At 46.6% G+C, this 25,281-nt stretch overlaps 1 protein-coding gene across 2 annotated transcripts in view; it reads right to left on the bottom strand.

Moving 5' to 3' along the window:
• Positions 1 to 290: 290 nt before the first annotated feature.
• Positions 291 to 25,281, bottom strand: part of EPHA6 (EPH receptor A6) — an 875,951-nt gene continuing 850,960 nt past the window's right edge. For both annotated transcript variants that reach the window (XM_065406410.1, XM_065406419.1), the window contains 4 exons: positions 24,320 to 24,469; positions 16,062 to 16,255; positions 1,861 to 2,010; positions 291 to 405 (listed from right to left, as the gene is read on the bottom strand). In XM_065406410.1, the coding sequence (XP_065262482.1) occupies positions 291 to 405; positions 1,861 to 2,010; positions 16,062 to 16,255; positions 24,320 to 24,469 (609 nt within the window). The remainder of the gene's footprint in view (positions 406 to 1,860; positions 2,011 to 16,061; positions 16,256 to 24,319; positions 24,470 to 25,281) is intronic.

The raw sequence follows: 25,281 nt of genomic DNA, 5'->3' as shown, positions 1-25,281 counted from the left end.
ATGAAAGTTTCCCAAATACTGTTATACAAAGTTACACATCCATGCTGAGTTATTCACCAGTGTGTAGCAACAGTTTTGCAGTGCGCCAGGATTGTATTGGCAGGTAACTGACAGAGGAACTATGCAGTGTGATTAAAAATTCCACATTGGAAGCATTAACATAAAAGTACGTGTTTATAGTCTGAACGGGAGACTGCAGTTCTTGAAGTTGGGAGGAACATAAGGGAGGAATGAGAATATCTTCCATTTTAGAAATGCTGAGGCACAAAACAAAGTTGCTTCTAGTACTTTCATACATGAAATCCTTTCTCCTGTATGTGCATCATGTGTAATCGCAAAGTCTGTAAACTGCTCACTATTCGTCTCTGGTGTCCAATGAGTACAACTCCAATTCTCCTAATGTCACTGTAAGATAAAGAAAGGTTAAAATTCATCTTGGATGCATGTACAGCCACACAGAAAGAATTCTGATTGCTTCCACATATTGTTCAGCACCTAATGTAGTTCTTAATCAGAACTATTCAATGTCTTGATTTGAATATGCAAAAATGCCCTAAATTTGCAGGCATTCAAAGGTGCACCCACCTATTCTTTATTTGTATAGGCAGCCATTTAGAAAAAAATCACACCTCATAGCTAGGACATAGCTTTTTTGCTGTATCCTTAAAGGTCAAAATCCTTCTCCCAGCCCCTAGATACAAGCCTGAGAAGCAAGCAGAGAAAAGGGACCTCCACAGGATGGGAGGAGGGAAGCAATCCTTCCCACCCATGCTGCAGAGGCAAGCAGAACCACTTCATGTTCACTATTGCAGCTGCTGCAGCACTTCTGCTGCTTGCGGGAGGGGCAGGGATAAGACCAACAATTGGTAGATCTGCCCATGCTTATCTCCCAGTCCACCTTTGCCTCACCTACTTCTACAACAGGCTGATGCAAAGGAAACACTATGAAGCATCCAGCTCCTTCACTGTAGAACCTCCCAACAATTTAACTGCATTGAGTACCATCTGTGGATGAGAAGGACAGTATTTGACCCTTTAATAACAAATGGAAAGAGCTAGTGGATGCTAATGATTAAAAACTGCAGTAAAGTTAATTATGATCTGGTGACAAATCTTCACATGGTAAAAACCCCACACAATAGACAAGCTCTGAATTGGCTGAACCAAATATTAAACATTAGGACAAAAGAGTAATTTATGTGGCTCACGCCAATCCTCTGAGACAAGAACAGCATTTTTTTTAAAAATATGAAGTACAATACAACTTTCAGAAAACCAGTATTATCAAATTTAGTATTATATAGCTCCCTTCACATTCAAAATGTGCCACAATGTATGGTAAAATGTCAAATTAGATACCAATAGCAACAGTCATCATTATTCACTCCTCCTGCTCCCATTGAAATCAATAACAAAACTTCAATGGAGCAGGATCAAGAACCGAGTTCCAATAGTGTGCTTGGGACTGCACACAACACAGAAAAGATATGATTAGTGAACACAACCTGGACCTGATCTTGTTTACAGCAAAGTACATTTTACCATTGGTTCAATGGGAGCAGTTCAAGCCCCCGAGCCAACAACACACTTATGCATACAAATAGTCCCACTGATTTCATGTGGTTACACAAAAAGTATGCGGCGGAGTGAGGAATTGAAACCAGGTCTACTGAGTCTCTTAATCACCACATCATCTTTCCTTGCCATATTTTGGTTGAAAGTCTATTTTTCCTTTTATTAACTGTACTAGCAAAGTGAAAATATACTTTTGTTCCATACATCTTAGGACTTAGGCTCTATCACTGTTAATCTAAGCAATTGCAGTTTACCCACTGTACCGATAATAGTTTACATACTTACTCAATACTCATTCTTGAAACCACATCCAAAGTTGTGAAACCCGCTGCCATGAAGTTATTTTTATACTGACCCATTTTTATTGAATCTAGCCAATCAATGACTGAAACAAACAAAGGATATTCGGGAACTTCACCAGGTGAATCTGGCATTCTACAAAAACAAAATGTAAAAGCTTGTAAAGAAGTAATAAATATAAAAAATAAAGCCTTGTTTACTTTTATAGAGATATTTTTGTACTAAAAAGTTGACTAGACTAGGGCTATGTCTACACTACAGCCTATGTTGGCAAAACTGATGTCGTTCACTGGTGTAAATATTCCACCCCCTGAGCGACATAAGTTACACCAACATAAGCGTTCGTGTGCACAGCACTATATCAGCGGGAGAGCTTCTCCCGCTGATATAGCTTATGCCGCTTGTGGAGGTGGTTTTTTTATGCCGATGGAAGAGCACTCTCCTGTCAGCATAGAGCGTCTTCACCAGATGTGCTGCAGCAGCGCAGCTGTACCAATACAGCCGCGCTGCTGCAGCACTGTAAATATAGACATAACCTAAGTCTATCAACACTACAAAGAAATAAGAGATGAGCTCATGCTGCAAAGTTCAGATCCTGAACTGAAGTTCTCCAAAGTTTCAGATCTAGCACTTTGATTCTGGCCCATTCTCTAAAATTTGTCAGTTATATTTTAGCATCCAAAATTTCTTTTTAATCTACTATTAAGGAAATCATTGGAACTTCACAAGAGTTTTATATGCACAAGAAGCTCAGAAATGGACCTATCCACATTATTATAATTTTCAATAGAGTATATCTCTGCAGAAAAAGAGGTTACTTACTTTTACAGTAACTGATGTTCTTTGAGATGTGTAGTCTGACATATTCCACAGTGGGTGAGTGCAAATCCAGTGTGCATGCATATGACAATTTTCTAGTCAGCAGTACTCACTGTGGTAGTGCATGTGCCCTGCTTCTCCTTGTTTGCTCCACAAAGCCACCCTGCCACATCCCAGGAGGCTGGGAATCAGGGGAAGAGTGATTGGCAAGGCTATGGAGAGGTTGCAGAAGTCCAATATCTGTCTCAGCCAGGCTGAGGCTATGAGGATTGCCTTCTCCCACTTTCCAAAGTACCCTGGGGAGCAGGGGAAAGGGAAGGAACACATAGAACAGTCCCTCTGTCTGTGGGAGGAGAAAGGCCTCTGAAAGAGACCCTGGATTTCTGTTCCTCCTCCCCTGTGCAGAGGTGGTGACATTTTTTCTCCCTCTTTGCAAAAAGATCTGAGTGAGAGACCCTGCATTGTTGGAAGATGTCCTGGAGGACCCACCTTCTAGTGCTCCCACCACTCATGATTGTCACAGAAGTGCCTGCTGAGGCCGTCTGCCTTCACATTGTCCACTCCTAGGAGATGGACCGCTGACAGAGAGATGCTATGTCCTATTGCAGAGTCACTTGGATGGCCTCCTGGCACAGAGCCTGTGATCTAGTGCCCCCTCTGCTGCCTGTTCAGGTAGAAGATTGGAGTGGTATTTTCCAACATTACCAGAATCATTTGACCTTGAATGACTGACAGGAAGGCTATGCATGCCCTGTATACAGCCCTGAGTTCCTACACATTGATGAGCATGGCCTTGTGCTATAAGATTGCCCATGTGAGCCCGTACACCTGAATGTAGAGGCATCTGTGATCCTTGTCCTTGAGGGAGAAGTGGGACTATACAGAACCCCTCTGCAAATGTTGCTTAGGTCCTTTCACCAGCTCAGTGATTAGAGAATTCCCAGAGGGGCACCACATACAGCACAAAGGGCAAAACACAGTATGGATCGTGATTGTTCTAGAACACAGAATTCAGGAAGTGCCTGTGTGATGGGTGCATCACAATGTGAAAGTACGCATCCTTGAGCTTGAGGGCAACATAACAGTCTTTCTGATCTAGGGAGGGGATAATTGACGCGAGGGAGACCATCTTTAACTTGAAATTTTTGTTGTTGGTAGTCAGGCCTCAGAGTCTAATATTGGTCAAAGCCCCACTGGTTTCTTTGGGAATGAAGAAGTATCTTGAATAGAATCCCCTTCCCCTCTGTCAAGAAGGAACCTCCTCTACAATGCCCAAAGCAAGGAGGGACTACACCTCTTGCTGAAGCAGGGTCTTGTGGAGGGGTCCCTGAAGAGGAATATGGAGGGAGGATGATTGTGTGGAAGAGAGAGGAAATGATGGCATAGCCTCTCTGGACCACCTCCAGTTCCTAGTGGTCTGAAGTGATGCTGGACCAGGTGTGAAGTAAGTGAGCCAAACGGTTGCCAAAAAAAGGGGAAGGCAAAGATTGTGGAACACTTGGTATGCTATCCTTGGGCACTAAGTCAAATTTGTTGTCTGGTTGGTACCAAAGAGGAGTGGTGAGGTTCCAAGGTAGATCCTCCAGCAGGCTTCTTTCTTGAGGACATCTGCCTGCAACCCAAAGGCTCTGCTGGCCTCTACTAGAAAAATGGTGGTTGCTGCTGCTAAGGCTAGGGCCTGAAGTGCCTCCGCGTGGAGTCCAGGAGATAGATTCCCAAGGACCTGAGGATAGCCCTAGAGTCCTTAAAGGATTTCACTGCCTTTGTCAGGGGGTTGGCGGTGTGCTATATAGGCTGGCAGTACCGCCTAATGACGATATTCCAGGGTGCAGTGCCTAATAGTGAGAGTCCAAGGCTGCTTTGCCTAGCGGCAATAGCTCAGGGTAGTGTCACCCGTTGGCAAGAGTCTAAGGGTTGATTTCCCTGGCAGTTACAGCTTGTGGTAGTGTTGCCCAATGGTGAGAGTCCAAAGGCCGCTTTACCTAGTGACAATAGTTCAGGGTAGCCCACTGGTCGGGGTGGGGGGGGGGAGGAGGACCCAGGGCCCATCCTCCTCCACTGGGTTCCGACCCAGGGCCCTTTGAAACAGGCCTGTCACAAGGCTCAGGGCCTGATACCCCTAAGCATGCTCCCTGGGTCACTTCCTACCCTTGTTCCAGTCCCTCCAACGTCATCACGGGTGACTTGGGGTTCCTCCTGTGTTCCCTTCTGATGTGTCTCCAGAGTCTCTTCCATGAGCCCCAGAGTGTCGTCACCCTCAGTGTCTGTGGTCAACAGGCTTCCCGTGGCTGGGCTATGAGGCTTGGTCCTAGCGGTATGGAGCCCTGGCAGCTTCCCAGCAGCTGCACCCAACTGCTCTCTTCTGCAGTCAGCCCAGACTGAGCTGAGTCACTCCCTTTTAAATGCTCCCTCCACTGGGAGCACGCCCAGCAGAGGCGAGGGGGTGTGGCATCTTGGGCCCAGAGCAGCTCTTTAACCTTCGCCTCACCAGTGCGAGGTTGGTGCACCCCAGTCACAGTCTCATCAGACTTATCATGGATGAGTAAGCAGCCCTTGAATGACAGATCTTCAATGGTTGTTTGTAATTCCTTAGGTATATCTGCCAAGGTGAGCCACTAAGAGCAGCAAATCATGATCGCTATTACCATTGACCTGGAGGCCATGTCTGCCACATCCAAGGCCACATGCAGAATGGTCCAGGCAACCAAATATCTTTCTGCAAGAACAGTTTGAAGTCATTCTGGCAGTCTTGCAGCAGCCCACTGATAAAATGTTGCAAAGCACAGTAGTTGACATGGTCATATTTTGCCAGGACTGCCTGGTAGTTTGATATCTTCATCTGGAGGCTTGAGGTGGACCAAGATTTCTGACCCAGCAGGCCAAGGTGCTTCGCCTCCTTATCCTTGGGTGTCAACTTCTGTTGGCCTTGGCAGGTTCTCTTGTTGGCCACTGTTATTACGAGGCTGAATTCAATATCTAGGGGTTCCTCTTAACATTACAAAGCAGAACCAGCTCAAGCCCCAACCCAGAAAACTGGGAAAACTAACTACCGCCCGGGCGCCTCTAATAGACAATATTTCCCCATTTGCAATCAATGAGTCTGTGTGTAACAAAATAAAACTTTTATTAAGAGTAGAAGGAACACAACATTAATTTGAGAAAACACCACAACAATGATTCAAAAGTATGCAGACAATTAAGTAAACACCCACCTCACATTATCTTGGGCAGTAGTCTTTCCCTCAGTTTCCCACCTTGTGGTGTAAAAGTCCAATAACACACCACTCTTCCTTTCCCTCCATTGCACCCCACTTGGGGTGTATTGTCTGAAGTCAGTGAAGACTCAGAGTCCAGGAGTGCATTCAGGTGGGTTCACCTCTTGCCTCTGAAGGGGGAGGGTTGAGTGATGCCTCTGCCACTGCTGCTATGTTACCACTCCCTCTGTTCACTGTTACTGCTTCTTGCCGCCAACACTGCTGCCTCTGCCTTTATCTGTGATGCCGTGTTCTGAGGTTCCACCAGCTAGCCCAACCCTTAGTGATTTCAGCTCTTAGTGATTTCACTGGGTAGTGGGGAACCTCACTGCTGCTGCCTCCTCTGCACTGTCTTTCAGCACAATGCTGTCCCCAAACCAGGTCTTAGGCCTGGTCTACACTAGGAGTTTATGTCGAATTTAGCACCGTTACATCGAATTAACTCTGCACCCGTCCACACCACGAAGCTATTTAGTTCGACATAGAGGTCTCTTAAATTCGACTTCTGTACTCCTCCCCAACGAGGGGAGTAGCGCTAAATTCGACATGGCCATGTCGAATTAGGCTAGGTGTGGATGGAAATCGACGCTAATAGCTCCGGGAGCTATCCCACAGTGCACCACTCTGTTGACGCTCTGGACAGCAGTCCGAGCTCGGATGCTCTGACCAGCCACACAGGAAAAGCCCCGGGAAAATCTGAATTCCTTTTCCTGTCTGGGCAGTTTGAATCTCATTTCCTGTTTGGACATCGTGGCGAGCTCAGCAGCACTGGCAACGATGCAGAGCTCTCCAGCAGAGATGGCCATGCAATCTCAGAATAGAAAGAGGGTCCCAGCATGGACTGATCGGGAAGTCTTGGATCTGATCGCTGTGTGGGGCGATGAGTCCGTGCTTTCCGAGCTGCGATCGAAAAGACGGAATGCAAAGATCTACGAGAAGATCTCTAAAGCCATGGCAGAGAGAGGATACAGCCGGGATGCAACGCAGTGCCGCGTGAAAATCAAGGAGCTGACACAAGGCTACCAGAAGACCAAAGAGGCAAACGGATGCTCCGGATCCCAGCCCCAGACATCCCGTTTCTACGAGGCACTGCATTCCATCCTAGGTGTGGCCGCCACCACTACCCCACCACTGACCGTGGACTCTGAGGATGGGATATTGTCGACGGCCGCTTCCTCGGACATGTTAGCAGACGGGGAAGATGAGGAAGGAGATGAGGAGGATGAGGCAGTCGACAGCGCTTACAACGCTGATTTCCCCGACAGCCAGGATCTCTTCATCACCCTTACAGAGATCCCCTACCAACCGTCCCCCTGCGTTAACCCAGACACAGAATCAGGGGAAGGATCAGTCAGTAAGTGTTTTAAACATGTAAACATTTATTTTTAACAGAACAGGAATATTAACAATATTAACAATGGGTTTTTCATGATTAGTTTGCCCTAGACGCTTCACGTTTCAGTCCTTGGCAGTGCAACTACTGAAAAAAAATCTAACAATGTCCGGTTTAGCATGATTGTTTTGCCCTAGGCGCTCTACTGTTTAGTCCCTGCCAGTGCAGCTACAGTAAAATCCGGTCTATATGTCCGGGGATAGAGCAGAAATCCTCCTGGGACATCTCCACGAAGCTCTCCTGGAGGTAATTGGAAAGCCTTTGCATGAGGTTCCTGGGGAGAGCGGCCTTATTGGGTCCTCCGTGGTACGAAACGTTTCCGCGCCAGGAGACAAGCAAGTACTCCGGGATCATTGCCTTGCAGAGCATGGCAGCATACGGCCCTGGTCTTTGCATGCTTTCCCGAAGCATCCTTTCTTTCTCCGTCTCTGAAATCCTCATCAGAGTGATGTCGCTCATGGTGACCTGCTTTGAATTAGGTAGGGGAATGTTAGTATTGGGACTGCTTTCCTGTTCCTTTACAGAACTGTAACCGGCGGTTTACAGCCACGCGGTGGAGGCAGGAGAGGGGCAGCATACAGGGATCTTTCCCTGGGACAGCCGCGAGGGGGTGGGACAGGGGCAGAGTTCATGCTTGCCGGATTGCTGGCAGCAGGGACTGGCTTTGCTTTGAACGTGAAAGGAGGCCAGTGCTATTATTAAAGTTTTAAGCAGCCACAAGTCTACGGCTTACCATGTCGGCCTGCTACACAAATTCCGGTGTCCTGCCCCGCTTCTCTGATCTGCACTGCAAGACCCCAGGCACTGAATGCGAAGGCCGAAAATTCGACCTTGTCCTGAGTGCGCATGTGATAGGTGCTGTGCATGGTCTTGTTCACAGAGAAAGACTATGTTCTTTGTTCACAACTAAATTTATCTTTCTGAGGAATTCACTCCCTTTTTCCCATCCCACAGCTGCGACTGTCTCCCGACCTAGCCTGGCATCACACTCCCAGAGGCTAGCGCAGATTAGGCGTAGGAAGAAGAGGACACGGGAGGACATGTTCTTGGAACTTATGGGCTGCTCCCGAGCCCAGGCAGCCCAGAAGACCCAGTGGAGGGAGAACTTGTCCCAAATGCACCGATCACACATGGAACGGGAGGAGAGGTGGCAGCAGGAAGACCAGCAGGCGACTCAAACGCTGCTTGGACTAATGAGGGAGCAAACGGACATGCTCAGGCGCCTTGTGGATGTTCTGCAGGACCGGAGGCAGGAGGACAGAGCCCCGCTGCAGTCTATCTCTAACCGCCCTCCCCCGCCACAAAGTCCCATACCCCTCTCACCCAAAGTCCCAAGAAGGAGGGGCGGCAGAGTCCGTGAAAACTCTCACTCCACCCCTGCAGACTGCTCAAGTACCAGAAGGCTCTCATTCCCCAAAATTTGATAAGTCCTTTCCTTCCCGCCTCACCCAAGCCCCCATCCCAGTTTCATCCCCCTGTTTCATGTATAGTTGCTAATAAAAAATATGTTTCTGTTAATTACTGTTTCCATCATGTTCTTTTAGAGGAGAGTCTGTCTGAAGGGGGGGAAGGGGGTTGGTAATTGGACAGGACAGTCACCTTTACCAGGGTATAGAGGCGGGGGCAGGTTCAGCAGCAGGGCACACACACATTGCAGTCACTAGTTACCCTGGTCAGTCTGGGAGGTGGTTTTCATGTTCTGTGTGTGTGTGGGGGGGGCTATGTGACTTTGTGGCGGGGGAGGGCGGTTAGAGATCTTATGCAGCGGTCCTTATCCTGGATCACAGAGCCACGCAGCAGGGGATCTGTAACCGTCCTCCCCCTGCCACAAAGTCACATAGCCCCCACACACAGAGTCCCGAACAGGAGGGGTGGCAGGCTCCGTTGAAACAACCAGTCCACCACTGCGGAGCCTGTCATTCCTGGAGTTTAGAAGCGTCCTTTGCATCACTACACTACACCCGCTCCCCACCACAGTCTGCGTCCCAGGTTCAACACTTTACCGAGAAAACAGTAATAAAGAAAACGGTGTTCATTAACAAAATTCAAGTGATTTTATTTTTAAACGTGTGTTGGAAGGGGGGGAACGGGGTGAACGGGGTATGTAACTGGAGAGGATAGTGAACATTTACTGGGTAAAGAAACAGGGGCAGGTTCAGCTTCTCTGTAAACAAACTTAATAGTCACAGGTTACCCTGCTCACTCAGGAACCTAGCTTTCAAAGCCTCCCGGATGCACAGCGCGTCCCGCTGGGCTCTTCTAATCGCCCGGCTGTCTGGCTGGGCATAATCAGCAGCCAGGCTATTTGCCTCAACCTCCCACCCCACCATAAAGGTCTCCCCCTTGCTCTCACACAGATTGTGGAGCACACAGCAAGCTGCAATAACAATGGGGATATTGGTTTCGCTGAGATCACAGCGAGTCAGTAAGGTTCTCCATCTCCCCTTGAGACGTCCAAAAGCACACTCCACCACCATTCTGCACTTGCTCAGCCGGTAGTTGAAGAGTTCTTTTTCAGTGTCCAGGGCGCCAGTATAGGGCTTCATGAGCCAGGGCATTAGCGGGTAGGCTGGGTCCCCGAGGATGACTATAGGCATCTCCACATCCCCAAGAGTTATTTTGTGGTCCGGGAAGTAAATACCTTCCTGCAGCCGTCTAAACAGACCAGAGTTCCTGAAAACACGAGCGTCATGAACCTTGCCCGGCCATCCGACGTTGATGTTTGTAAAACGTCCCCTATGGTCCACCAGTGCTTGCAGCACCATTGAAAAGTAGCCCTTTCGGTTAATGTACTGGCTGGCCTGGTGGTCCGGTCCCAGGATAGGGATGTGAGTTCCATCTATAGCCCCACTGCAGTTTGGGAATCCCATCGCGGCGAAGCCATCTATGATGACCTGCACGTTTCCCAGGGTCACTACCTTTGAGAGCAGTAGCTCAACGATTGCGTTGGCTACTTGCATGACAACAACCCCCACGGTAGATTTGCCCACGCCAAAGTGGTTCGCGACTGACCGGTAGCTGTCCGGCGTTGCAAGCTTCCAGAGGGCTATGGCCACTCGCTTCTGGACACTCAGGGCTGCTCGCATCCGGGTGTCATTGCGCTTCAGGGCAGGGGACAGCAACTCACAAAGTTCAAGGAAAGTCCCCTTCCGCATGCGAAAGTTTCGCAGCCACTGTGATTCATCCCAGACCTGCAGCACTATGCGGTCCCACCAGTCCGTGCTTGTTTCCCGGGCCCAGAATCGCCGTTCCACAACATCAACATGACCCATTGCCACCATGATGTCCTCGGCGCGGGGTCCCGTGCTTTGTGACAGGTCTGTGCCACTCTCAGACTTCAGGTCCTCACCGCGCTGCCGTAGCCTCCTCGCCCGATTTCTCAGCATCTGCCTCTGGGAAAGGTGGATGATAAGCTGCAAGGTGTTGACAACGGCCATAACTGCAGCGATGGTCGCAGTGGGCTCCATGGTCGCAGTGCTGTGGCGTTCGGGCTGTCACTGACCAGAAAAGTGCACGAACTGATTTCCCGCCGGCGCTTTCAGGGAGGGAGGGCGGGAGTGACGGTTGGATGACGACAGTTACCCAAAAGCACCCTCGACACATTTTTCCCCCCAGAAGGCATTGGGGGCTCGACCCAGAATTCCAATGGGCAGCGGGGACTGCGGGAACTGTGGGATAGCTGCCCACAGTGCACCGCTTCCAATGTCGACGCTTGCCCCGTTAGTGTGGACTCACAAAGTCGAATTACTGTCCTTAGTGTGGACACACACGTTCGACTTTGTAATATCGATTCCACATATTCGATTTAAGTAAAATCGAACTACTCTCGTAGTGTAGACATACCCTTAGGCTCAGCCCCCTAGACCACTTATCAGTGACTGCAGCTCTAGTGATCACTGAGCAGAAAGAAGGACTCTCAATTGAGTCTAATCAGCTCTGTCTTTAAACATTGGAGGGGGCTGGTCAAATGCATCTAGGATTCTTTAAATAGATTCCACATCACCAGGTTGGAACACCTGTCCCCAGCCTCTCTGACCTTCACTTGAATTTGTATCACTACCTCACAAACTACCTCACATTATCACATACATTTAGGTTGACTTCCTCAATTAGGTTATATTAAGTAAAGTTCTGCTGCTGTTTAGTCATACAGTAACAATAGCAACATTTCATTACACTTGCATCCAAGACTTACATGAATTTTGCCCCCAAACTGCCAAAATTGATCACTTTGGCCGAGCAGGTATGTCTGCTGATCTCCTAGGCACAGTAGGTACATGTGTGAAAATACGGTCTGCTCCTAAGGTGTTTTCTTCAGTGCATCAATTGATGGAAGGAGAGAGGAGGTCAGACTAGATGACCATATTGGTCCCTTCTGACCTTAAAGTCTATGAGTCTATGAGCTCATTCAGACTACTGGCTTACAGGATGAGACAGTGTAGTCCTCTGGGAAACATGGTGCCCACCCTGTGGGTGTAGGGGGACCCTGACCATGTGGCACAAACATTGACGCTGCTAGGTCCAAGGATCTGGATGGCATCAAGGGTGACTGCAGCTCCAATAGCTGTAAGGGCGCTGGGACCAGTGATGAGGGCATTAGGATGTCCTGTACTGGAGGCAACTTGTAGCAGGTACCGCACTATCTGGTTACTGTTCTGACTGCCTCAGTACCGAGGAGGCTAACACGGCTTCGACAGCATTGGGGAAAGCTCTGGCCCACTGGATCTGTTCAACTGGTGCTTACTTCAATGCTCAGAGAACATTTTCAAAGTTTTGGGGCACCCTTAAAGCCTGACAGCATGGTAATTGTATGTGGCTTTGAAGTTGGTGCACGGGAGGGAGATCTCTGTCTCTCCTCCTTCCAAAGCTCGCCCTCCAAGTTCAACCTATCGCTGTTTTAGAGAAGTTGATGCTAGGGCCAATTTCAATGATTGATGTCCCCCGCAGACCTAGATGCCTGGAATCCAGGGCGAGAGTCTGGCCTTATCGCCTGCTTCATGAGGAAAACTCTCTGTTGTGCCTCCCTGGAGTGCTAGGTCTGCTTCGAGAAGGACCTGCAGATTTCACAGCATTCTAGTGCGTGCCCCTTGCCAAGGCAAAACTGACACCTTATTTGTCTGTCATTCAGCAGCATAACCGCCTCAGGACAAGCAGTTCTTGAAGCCGAGGTACTTGCCGTGGTTGGCCATGGTGCTTGTACTACCTGCAACCGTGGAGAAGGGTCCCTCTTCCTGCTGTGTTCACCTGCACCTATCTGACTAAAATAACAAGGCTAACTAACTAGAAGCCCAATTGGAGGAAAATCTGAAGAGAGTTGCTCCAAAATGTACCTGTGGGTGGTAGAGAAGGAACTAGGTGTGGCTTGGTAGTATCACCCTTTGCACCCTCACAGAATGCATGAAGAGATGAAAGGTGCATGTGCCACCCCAGTGGGTACTGTTGACCAGAAAATTCTCCAATGCCTGCACACCAGCCCAACACGCCCCAGCTGTGGAATATGCATATGGACTAGCACTTGAAGAAGAATTTAAACTCTTGGGATGAAGATAATGACATAATTTTGAAACCCACCAAAGCAAAGCAGAGGGTATAAAAGCAGATTTAACCTTGGCTATTATGGGAAAATTGCACAGTTAGAATGAAAAAGTATTAATACCATGCTGGGTAATAACTTTTACCTTTATCTACATAGAAAATAGATGAAAAAGGGAATGGCTGTTTATTGCCACATTATTAGAAAATGGTTGCAGCAGCTGGAGTACTAACCTAAAGAGCAAATAAGAATTACATTGTATACTCTGATTTTCATGGGATTTTATGTATGGTAATAAACAAAAATAAAAGGGTCCAGCTAATTCAATCACACTTCTGTCTCAATATTTTTTAACCTACTATTGTTTCAAGTAAAATTTAAGAGATTAGAGAAAACAACATTCTCTGTTGGGTTGTTTCCCTGTTATTTCTTTTGGACTTTAACCCACGGGGTGGAGAGTGCTCTCAGCTCCCAGTGACTTTATGCATTTGGCAGCACATTGTGTAGAATTGCTTTGTAAAGTATTTTGTCTGTTATTTTCATCAGCCTGCGCGGTTCTTTCACAGAGCACATGGAGTGGGGCGGGGGGCAGGGAAATATTTTATAAAATATGAAAAAAATATAGTAAAACCACAAAAATGGGCAGGGAGACTGAGGGACAGGTGCAATATCTGAAACTATTTTAAAACAAACCTTTTAAAATTGACTAGATCACAAGTTGAATAGCAGAAATGTGTTTGTAACACTTTGAAGAATCAGTATTTTGTAATTAAAAAAATCACTTTGAAAGTATATTTTCTAAAAGAAGCACATGATAGTTTATAAGTGTTTTGGAGTACCTTTTAAAAGAAAGATATATTCTAATTTCAGTGGGGCAACTTACAGGGGAAAATACCACTCCAAACCTAGCCTTAGCAAGACACCACTAACTGTTCCAAACTCTGACTCTAGTGTGGGGAAACAAACCAACTCCAACTATCACACAAATCTGGGGTGGCCAGACACAGGGTCGGCTCTGGCTTTTTTGCCGCCCCAGGCAAAAAAGCCTCCCGCCGCCCCCTGCCCCCTGGCGGGGAGCGTGGCAAGGGAGGGCGTCGAGCCCGGCCGCGGCTCCGCTCTCCCCGGCTGGACGGAGTGCCGCGGGGAGGGTGGCGAGCCGGCCGGGGCCCCGCTCTCCCCGACCGGCCGGAGCGCCGGGAGGAGGGCGGAGAGCCCGGCCGCGGCCCCGCTCTCCCTGGCTGGCTGGAGCGCCAGGGGAGGGCGGCCCCGCTCTTCCCGGCCGGCCGGAGCAACGGGGCGAGGGCGGCGAGCCCGGCCATGGCCCCGCTCTCCCTGGCCGGCTGGAGCACCGGGGCGAGGGCGGCGAGCCGGCCGGGGCCCCATTCTCCCCGGCCGGCCAGAGCGCCAGGGGAGGGTGGCCCCGCTCTTCCCGGCCGGCTGGAGCACCGGGGCGAGGGCGGCGAGCCGGCCGTGGCCCTGCTCTCCCTGGCCGGCCGGAGCGCTGGGGGGAGGGCGGCGAGCCCGGCCGTGGCCCCGCTCTCCCTGGCCGGCCGGAGCGCCGGGGGAGGGCAGCGAGCTCGGCCGTGGCCCCGCTCTCCCTGGCCGGCCGGAGCGCCGGGGGAGGGCAGCGAGCCCGCCGCAGCTCCGCTCTCCCCGGCGGCCGGAGTGCGGCAGGGGAGGGCGCCGAGCCCGGCTGGGGCCCCGCTCTCCCCGACCGGCCGGAGTGCCGGGAGGAGGGCGGAGAGCCCGGCCGCGGCCCGGCTCTCCCCGGCTGGCCAGAGCGCCGGGGGAGGGTGGCCCCGCTCTTCCCGGCCGGCCGGAGCACCGGGGCGAGGGCGGCGAGCCCGGCCGGCGCCCTGCTCTCCCTGGCCGGCCGGAGCGCCGGGGGAGGGCGGCGAGCCCGGCCGGGGCCCCGCTCTCCCCGACCGGCTGGAGCGCCGGGAGGAGGGCGGAGAGCCCGGCCGGGGCCCCACTCTCCCCGACCGGCCAGAGTGCCGGGGGAGGGCAGCCCCGCTCTTCCCAGCCAGCCGGAGCACCGGGGGGAGGGCGGTGAGCCCGGCCGCGGCCCCGCTCTTCCCGGCCGGCTGGAGCGCCAGGGGAGGGCGGCGAGCCCGCCGCGGCCTCGCTCTCCCCGGGTGAGTGCCGCCTCCCTCCAGGTGCCGCCCCAAGCACATGCTTGGAGGGCTGGTGCCTGGAGCCGGCCCTGGCCAGACAGCCACAGTTCTAAACCTAGTCTGGGTTTACCTAACAGCTTTCCCCTCAAGGTTACCTGTGGCAAACCACCAGCCCCAATCTTATCCCTAGCTACCAGCCTCTCTCCACACTCTGGTGCAGGTCCCCATGGCCTCCCCAAGGGGAAGTATTAAGTATGAAGTATTAAGAGGCTCAGAGGGCCCTTCACACTGGAGTGAATTTTGCCCTTAATGAATAAGAGTGGGGCCAAATTCATCCCTGATACGAATTCACTGATTTCAGTTTACACCTAGGATGACTTTGGCTCACTGTGATTACAAAGTGGCCAGTCATTTCTTCAACAGCTCTACACCTAAAACCTGCTTTATTCATGTGCATAATATTACTTTGGGAATAGGGAGGAAGCTTTGGGTAGCACCTCCAGGAATTTGTTGTGGAATGGGAGTGCCATAGATTTGCTGTATTAATATCCCTCTTCCAGTAAGGGGAGCATGACTTAGCAAGTATGGAGTATAAATAGATTCAGAAGGAAAATACTCTAAGGCAGTTTACCAACTGTTCACGCACTCTGTATTATTTCAAATGAAGAGACAGAGCATTAAAGAGAGAAGAAAATTAAAGAGGGAACTTGGAAAACAAGAGTATAGGACAAACACCAAACAAAAGGTGGAAAAACAGAGAGGAGACTCATGAAGATCAGAGACTGACAGAGAACGAACAAAAGAGATAGATGAAAATTCTGGACCAAAAAAGATAAATGGCTATCAATGTGCTTGAGAAAAAAAAGTCCTTTTGTTTGCAATTTCACCAGTTTCATTTGATAATAAAATACATTTTATAAGAGGCTCAGAATGATTTTAAACACACAACACTTAACAGCTAGGAGATAGCTGAGCTCAGAGTTGTGTCAGGATATCCCGTCCCTACATAATCCACTATGTTATCTGATGGCAGCCATGATTGTATGAGGAAAGAGCACTGAAGTGAGTCTTACACAAGTACATCCTCCACTAGGGTATGAAGGGAGCTGGGGTTGCGGATCAATTTGTCTAGGAAGCTGACAATGTCAGTAAACTTCGGCCGGTGGTTTCTCTCTTTTTGCCAGCAGTGAAGCATAAGTTGGTGGAGAGAAGCTGGGCAGCCCATAGGAGCCGGAAGCCTGTAACCTTCTTCTATAGACAGTATAACCTAAACAAAGATAATAGGGGTGATTACAGAGCATCATATTAACACACATAAGGACAATATCAAACTAGGAATGCAGACCAATGATAAATGAAGACTAAGACACCCTCATGGTCTAGCATTGTATGTAGCTCTGAGATCCTCACATGCAGATGGGGTGAAGGCCAAGATTTTGACTAGTGTTCTTTACACTACACTTTCAGTCTCAGACAGAGCCAGCAAAGCTTTAGTCACAAAGCATTAGTCACAAAAGTGTGTCTCATTCTATTATTTTTAACTATTTCTACTATTTACTCTATTATTATTAACCTTTCTATTAAACGACTGTGAAGGAGGAGAAGAGGAGAGAAATAAGAAACATCCTTTTTCTCTTCAGCAACCTGAAGTCAGGAAGCCAACAAAATAATCCCATATGAATGTGCTCTGATATTTGCATTGTGACATTGCATTAATACATGCCAATGAGAAATTCATGCTGTAATGAGATTGTCACAGTGCAAATACCACAGTGCAATGTCTGGCCCCCAGTAAATTCATTTGATGACAAAGTGGTTCTCCTGCTCTTCAGGACTGAGTATGACTGATCCAGACAATGAAAGGCATTTTGCAATACAGCATAATGCAATTTTGTCTTGCACAGCATTTTTCATAAAAACTGCATCTTACAATACTTTAGGGGTGTGTGTGTGTGTGTGTGTGTGTATTTATATATATATATATACACTATATATATATATATGAAATTACAGTGTTAGATAAAAATACCAGGAAAGTGATACTGCAAGGATTAGCAGGGGCGGAAAGATATGTTTTGAACTGAGGTTTGAAAAGAAATGAACAGATCAGATATAGGGAAACTGTTCCATGTAGGGGGAGCTGAAGAGGAGGTGGCTTTGTTTAGTAACTCTGTGAGACAGCTGAAAGTGACAAACAGGCCAGTGCTACATAAGTGGAGAGAGCAGGAAGGAAAGCAGAAGCAGACAAGTTCTGTGAGAGGTCAGCTGGAGTGAGTTCATGAAAGGTTTAAAAACTAAGACTGGAATGTTTACTAGATCCTGAAATGAAAAGGGAGCCCGTGGAGCTGTTGAAAGAAGAGAATGATGTGGTTATGCTTCTTTGCACATAGAGGGAAAGCAGCAGCTGTTCCAAGGACAACAACCTATATACAATGTCCACTGAAAAGTAAATCACAATATTTACAATAATACATTGGCATTTGTGAGAAATATACCTGTTGAAAGCATGCACTCTGCATTAAAGTGACATTTTATATATTTTAGTATAATTATACATACACATACATGTGTGCATTGCACATATAATCAATACAGCAGGCAGAGTGCACATTACATTATTTACAATGAAGCAATGCTTTATAACTGTAGCTTCTGTATTTTCAATCCTATTAGCATAGGACTCTAGCTTGCGCTCTTTCTGAATTCTGTTTATGCTGCAGGCACTATGCTAATAACAGTAATGAAGCTACATTCACCTTGTGGTGCAGAGGGAAGAAAGAGCATGGTAACTGCACTCAACTGGGCCTGAATTTTTAGAAAGGAGAGCTGAGCAACAGAGCATTGCCCTCCTGTACACTGGCAGAAACCTACTGTGCATAAACAACATGTGTTTAGAGCTGTATGGGCAATTGGGATTGCGGTGGGGGAAGTTTTGAACCACTCAGCAATAGCTGATATGCTTTACTCACAAGTTAGCATAATTTGCCACAGAGATCTTCCAATCTGTAGCTTCTTCCACTTCCTACATAGGATCATAGAATAACAGGGTTGGAAGGGACCTCAGGAGGTCATCTAGTCCAACCCCCTGCTCAAAGCAGGACCAATCCCCAGACAGATTTTTGCCCCAGATCCCTAAATGGCCCCCTCAAGGATTGAACTCACAACCCTGGGTTTAGCAGGCCAAGGCTCAAGCCACTGAGCTATCCCCTGCTTGGGTGTAATGTGCATGGATAGATCAGAGACTAATGGGGGAGCTGGCTGTGCTGCCTGGGGTATGAACCAGGAGAGTGTGTGCAGAGGGACAAATGTGTTACAAGTGTCCTGGAAATTGCAGATTTTGGCCTCAGATTTCTTGCAGGTCCTCAGGTTCCATGTGAGTAGGAGTCCCTGCCCCCCTCATTCATGCTGCTATCCTTCCTCTCAATGGGATAAACACTAGATCATTTCCAGGAGTTAGCCCAAATGGAAATCTTCTTGAAATTTCCACCTTCCATGCTTATTTTCAGGAGAAAAAGCTCTGTCCATAGAGGAGAAAATGTCAGCAACTGAAATTACCACAATAGTGGATTATTTATGTCTTCCGCAGCAACAGAATCATCAGAATCCTTTCATTCTGCGCAATAAACATGTATTTTTCCACGACAACCATTTCATTATCAAACACAGTTTTCTCATTAGGTAATATGGCCAACCCAAACTCAGGCTGATAAAGCCTTTTTTACCACACTCCTCACCCTCTGTATCTATATACATATGTAGGTGTTCAAATCTCTCTGTATATAGAGACAGGCAGCTATAATACACACCACACGTGTGGAATTGATAACTATTGATAACTGTAGGAAGGAAAGGAAACTACTAAGTGGATAGAAGAACAAAGAAAGAAGCTCTGTGAGTAAGTTTTTCATAAAGGAGGTCTTGCTGGCATGGGAAGCCCCATTGCCAGGTCCTTTATAAAGAGGGAGAATCCTGCCAGAGGAAGGATACAGCCACACAAAATGTTTCCTAGGAGACCAGTTGACTTTATGCCAGTCTTGGATGTCACCCAACCCAAAAGTTTAACAAGAAATGTTAAGTATCACCTAATGCAATGACTCAAAAATGATTGCAATTGCATGGCTTCTATTCTAAAAAGCAGGAAGAAATAGAGGTCTATCAGAAGTAGCTACAGAAAACTTAGTTACTTACTATAATCGTAGGTAGATTTTCATGGATACCTGTCACTGAAGCTGCAATCTTTAGCTGCTCAGAAAAACAGATATCAGCCTAATATATTACTGTACTTGTTGCAAATGATGTGTTTCTGAATGGTGTTTTTACTTTCTAGGTCAAAAATAAATGCTCCACACCTTTTATTAGGCATAAAACATTCAACAGTCATGCCAATACAAACCTGATGAGGTTTTTCTGAAAGACATTATTTTTAAAAGGATTTAATTGGCATTTATATTTTCTTTGACCCATTACATTTTATAATTTCTTTGGTAGGGGAGTCATGGTCCATTAATTTTATTCTCTTGTTCAAAAGGAAAATTTCAGTATACGTAGAGATGTAGACTACTGTTGAAATAATTATTAACAATTCTATTATTAATAGCATATATGGCACTTTTTATCTTCAAAGCACTATATGAACATTAACTGATTAATATTCATAATACCCCTGTAAGGCAAGTATTATTACCCCCATTTTACAGATAAAGAACCTGGGGCAAAGAGATGATGCAAGTTTGCCAAACTATACAGTAGGAGGCAAATGTCAAAGGCAGGCCTAGAACTCTATAGAGTCCCTGCCACCCACTCTCCCTGCTTCTGAACAAGAGGGATTAGGCATACGTATAGCTGAGAACAGGAGGCCAATCTTGGTAAGGTACAACATCTAAGGCAGGGGTGGGCAAACTTTTTGGCCCGAGGGCCACATCTGGGGGTGGAAATTGTATGGCGGGCCATAAATGCTCACAAAATTGGGAGTTGGGGTGTGGACTCTGGGGTGGGCCAGAAATGAGGAGTTCAGTGTGCAAGAGGGGGTTCCGGGCTGGGGCAGGGGTGCGGGTGGGGCGGTGAGGGCTCCAGCTGGTGGTGCGGGCTCTGGGGTGCAGGAAGGTGGGACCAAGGGGTTCAGAGGGTGGGAGGGGGATCAGGGCTGGGGCAGGGGGTTGGGGTACTGGAAGGGATCAGGGGTGCAGGCTCCAGGTGGCGCTTACCTCAAGCAGCTCCCAGAAGCAGCAGCATGTCCTCTCTCCGGCTCCTATGTGGAAGCGCGGCCAGGCAGCTCTGCCCGCTGCCCCGTCCGTAGACGCTGCCCCTGCAGCTCCCATTGGTCGCAGTTGCCGGCCAATGGGAGCTGCGAGGGCAGTGCTTGGGGCGGGGGCAGCGTGCGGAGCCCCCTTGCTGCCCTACATGTAGGAGACGGAGGGGGGACATGCTGCTGCTTCTGGGAGCCACGTGGAGCCACGGCACGCGTGGAGTGGGGCAAGCCCCAGACCCCACTCCCCGGCAGGAGCTCGAGGGCAGGATTAAAACGTCTGAAGGGCCGGATGTGGCCCCCAGGCCATAGTTTGCCCACCCCTGATCTAAGGAGACCACATTTGACTTTTAGGGAGATAAAATGTGGAAGAAGCTGGAAGACATTTTTTTTAAACCCCTTTTAATATTCTTTTCTGTAGCTAGTTTAGGGCTGGTGAAAGTGTCAAATTGATTCTCCTGGAGTCCTACCTCCTCTGTCTACAGAACAGACATAGAAAAGGCTGCAGCAGTCAGTGGAAGCTTCCCCACATTGGCAAATCAGTGTTCAATTGCTCTCAATCTGAAATGATATTAGGTTTAGCTCAGTCTTCATAACAATTTTGTCCTTGGATGAAGGGTGCTGGAATCTTTGTAGAAGTGTGTGTGCGTGTGTATGTGTGGGGAAGAGGGGGGCGCAAAGGCCAAAGGGCCCCCTCTCTCTCTCTGTGGCTGGCTGCTCCGGTGGTGAGCCCACTGCCCTCTCTTTTGGTGCCACATCAGCCCCTGACGGGTGAAAGCTGTAAGTTCAGTGCCTCCCTGGCAGAAGTTATCATTCTGCAGGAGACACGAACTCTGCACTTATGTTTCTTCTGTTAAAAAGTGGGGGCCATGGTCCCTGGCTCCCCGATTCCGGCACTGGTGCCTTGGACTCTCCATTGAGACTGCCAACAAAAAGATTGATTAGTGCTAACTGTGCTTCTGGTTTTCGGATGTAAACACTTGACCAGCAGGAACTGGACTGAAAGCATCAATTTATTTCACTCAGTTCATCAAGCAGAAATCAGATAGTCAAAGCCAGACTTTCTCTCTCTAAGTGATGTAAATGTTGAAAGAGTTCATCAGTGGGTTTTGTGGATGAGAGTTAGAGTTAGTGAAATGTGTATGGTGAATTTTTACATGTCAATATTGTTGTTAAGTGAGCGAGAAGGTTTATTCAGTTTGCTATGGCAGTTTTATGCATATTCAATCAATCCATTAAATATTATTTTTTTCTGAATATCCAAAATCTGCAATATGTAATAATTTTTACAACGGCCTCTAATAGGTGTCCCAGAAGAGCTCATTCACAGCTGTTCTATAAACTGAATGCATCGGATATAAATCTTCCTTTCCTCACACGGTATTAGTGAGCTAGACTCTTAGCTCAATCTGTTCATCAGTATAATAGTTTCCTCAGAAAGCTCAATATCTAATCTAATGTTTATTAATTAAGCAATAAGACATGACAGATTGTGCAGCAACCCTAATTAATGGACACCTCTACTGCCTGACGCACATCCAAGAAGTGCATTAATCAGCATTACCACAGATCTGAAATGACATAACACAATAATAAAATGGTTATTTACGGAAACGAGTCATATTTCTCAAATCGAGTAAGTTTTTAAGAATACATATTATGCTGTTGGTAATGTTACAAAATGTATGGTCAACATTTTCAAATCTAGGTGCCTTTTAAAGGTCAGCTCCTAAATTCATACTTAGGCAATTAAATAGAAGTTGCCCGATTTTCAAAGGTGCTGAGCCTCTACAGTTCCCAATGACTTAACTAGTATTTATGGGTGCTTATAATTTCTGAAAATCAGATCACTTTTATTCAGATGCCTAAATATCACTTGATCAGACTAACTGTAGACTCTTAGGTTTGAAAATGTTGATCTATGTAAATACTTTCCTATATGCTTGTGTAGGGTGATCTGTGACAGCGAATTAAAAAATTCTAACAATTTTGACCACCGGTGCTGAAGCCCACAGTAGCCAGTCTAGAAAGGGCATTTTGTATATTAACAGAGTATAACTTCTTATTTTTTTCTTGTGGCTCAGTGAAGACCCAACAGGCATGAGGTGAAAGCTATCTGGGACATGGGTTTGGCCAACTGGAGGCCAAGTACTATAAGTGTCACTTAAAAAAAGTATTGCAAGATTTTCCAAAACAGTCATAATAGCTGATATCTTTGCAGATCTGTAAAAAATATAAACTATTTCTGAAGTGATGTAAATGGTGGTGTCAGCTAGATGTAGGTAAGTGGACATAAGGAGATACATTTACACACTAATGTAGCAGAAATATGGAGAATAGCAGGAAAAGCAATTAGCAAAGAGAGTGTGGAATGGTGTCAGAAAAAGGTCCCGACCTTAATTTGTTAATATTTTTTTTCTGCTGTATCTCCTTCCACCCTTCGGTATCTAGGGTATGCTTGTACTGTCTTTCTGATGAGCGAGTAACACCACCATATATAACACCTCTGAATTTGGTTTAGAATGTCAGCTCATGTAGCTATTGTCCTTTTTGTTACAACAGGACTTGTGATTCTCCGTATTTATGCAAGACTTGTCAGCAAAAGTTTGCACGGTGTCTTTTATACATCTGCTCTGTGCACACTCCCCCTACCCCCACTTCCCTCGCCAGAACTACAGTATCACTGACTTTTGGGAAATTCATATTATTTCTGTAAAACAAACTCATGCCTACTTAGAGTTACTTACTGTGCTAAAACATAGGCCACAATATGCTGCAAAGGTAGGTTTACATACTGCATGTCTAACTATTTGGAATTTTCCAATGCAATTTAAAGCCACTGAATGTTTGGAATGTCACATTTACTTCTTGTTAACATCTTGCTCAAATTAATGAAACTTCATCACATTATATTGGGAAAGACATATTGTTCTGCATCCCAATGATATATGTTTTGGTACAGCATGATGATGATTATATGGCAGTATTGCCATGACTGATTTTTTTTCTGCTGGAAAATTCTGAAAAAATTCTGAAAAAAGTGGCTTCCTTAATAAAAATACCTCTGTCAAACCTCTTTTTGACAAATCAGCCTGAAACTAACAGAAGTGATAATGTACCCAATAATGTAAAAAATAATCATCTAGAAAAGTTTTGTGATACAGAGATATGTCTACACTATGCAGGGCATGAGGAGTGATAAGAATGTGTGGTAAGAATGGGGTGGCTGTCATTCTGCACCATGACAGGGAGATTGTCTCTTGAGTGAGGCTTAGACATGCTGTTCTATGCTATGGGGTGCCATCCTCAATTGCAGTACTTGTGGAAAACTTAACTTGTGATAAAAAATGCCCTATCTCCTTCAGTGTTGCAGTTTACAGGACAAACTTTCAACTTCCTTAGAAGATAATGTTTGTTCTAGTTAAGAAGAACATTTACGGTATATAGTTGAAACTTTTTTTGAGCAAATGGCAGAGAAAAATATATCACTTTATACCTTTACACTGTCTTGTACAAAATGTAAAACTACAGGTAGTTTGTAAAGAAAACATTGTATATTAATTATTAAAAAGCAGAACTAGAAATATTCTTCTCACGGCAGCTTCAAATTGTATCCCATTAGCCCCAGGCGTGTTTTGGGATTGACCACCTAAAGTATGTTCATTGAAGGGCACCATCAGGGTGCTGTAGATATATTGGACCAAACTGATCACTGGTATAACACCACTATTCATGGAGGAATTGATATATTACTTTGTTGAGCAAACTGTATCCTCAGGTGCAGGCACAAGGCTCCCACTGACTTGGATGGAAGCTGCACACATCCGATCCCAGAATCTGGCAGGACTTTTTGTGGTGTGGCTTTAGCCCTTCCAGGAAGCCAGTCAAAATTTTACTTATAGAGAGGCAGATCCTCAGCTGGTGTAAAACAGCAACATTTCATTGAAGTCAGTGGAGTTAAGTTGATTTATACTAGCTGAGGATCTGATCGAGAAAGTAAATAAGATAGCAAAAAATGATAGGGGTAACAATCATTTGCAAAGAACATTTAATCAGAGTGGGAGATCGGTCCCATGCAGTACTTACATCCTGATTAGACATCTCCCAATATGGTCTTTCTCCATAGGACATCACTTCCCACATGACAATCCCATAGCTCCATGCATCACTTGCTGAAGAGAACTTTCTGTAGGCTATAGCTTCAGGGGCAGTCCATCTTATGGGGATTTTTCCACCCTGGAAGACATATTAAAAACTTCTCAGTATCACTAGAATACAGAACTGCAAGTACCTTAAAAATAAATAAATAAACCCCCTCACTGTTGCGGTTCCATATTCTGCTGTCTGTGAAATAGACTGACAATACAGTTTTGCCTTGGCAATTTACTATAAATGACAATGTTGGTATTGGTGGCCTGTGGTATGCAGAATCTCGGACTAGATGATCTGGTGGTCTTTTCTGGCCTTAAACTGGATGACACTACTATTACAAAAAGCATTTGCAAAAATTCGATCACCACAGTTCAAATATTTACCCTCCAACAAATTCACACTGTGGAGGTCTTTTGCATGATGATATATTTATACACTATAATCAGTTATATTTTATCTATTACATTTTGTATCTGGAAAATTCTTTTGCATTTTTAAGAGTAAAATGAGTTTTTTCCTGATGCATTCCTTCAACAAAAATCTGTGTTAATTATCACTGATTAGAGGAGCTCCTCGAAAAAAAGTTTATTTCTTGAAAGTAGTGTATTCATAGTGCCACTAGATGGCAGAATGGGCCAGTCAGAAGAATTGAGAACTAATCCTAGCTGTTTTTCAATGTATTGAGAATAAAGATTGTTCAGTGTGAACACTATTTCTGGAAGAAAGAAAATAAATTAATTACAACATAGTTTTGGATGCTGAAGAAAAGTCAGGCAGTTTTTAAAAAAGGAAGCAAATTTACACTGTTAATCTATTTTGCTCATGTGGAAAATTATTGGTCAATAACTTGTCAAGATGATGATGACTCATAATGCCATTGCTGCATCAAAAAGTAT

The sequence above is a fragment of the Emys orbicularis genome, chromosome 1 (assembly GCF_028017835.1).
Source record: "Emys orbicularis isolate rEmyOrb1 chromosome 1, rEmyOrb1.hap1, whole genome shotgun sequence".
NCBI classification, from domain to species: Eukaryota; Metazoa; Chordata; order Testudines; family Emydidae; genus Emys; species Emys orbicularis.
This window is presented reverse-complemented; position numbering and strand designations above follow the sequence as displayed.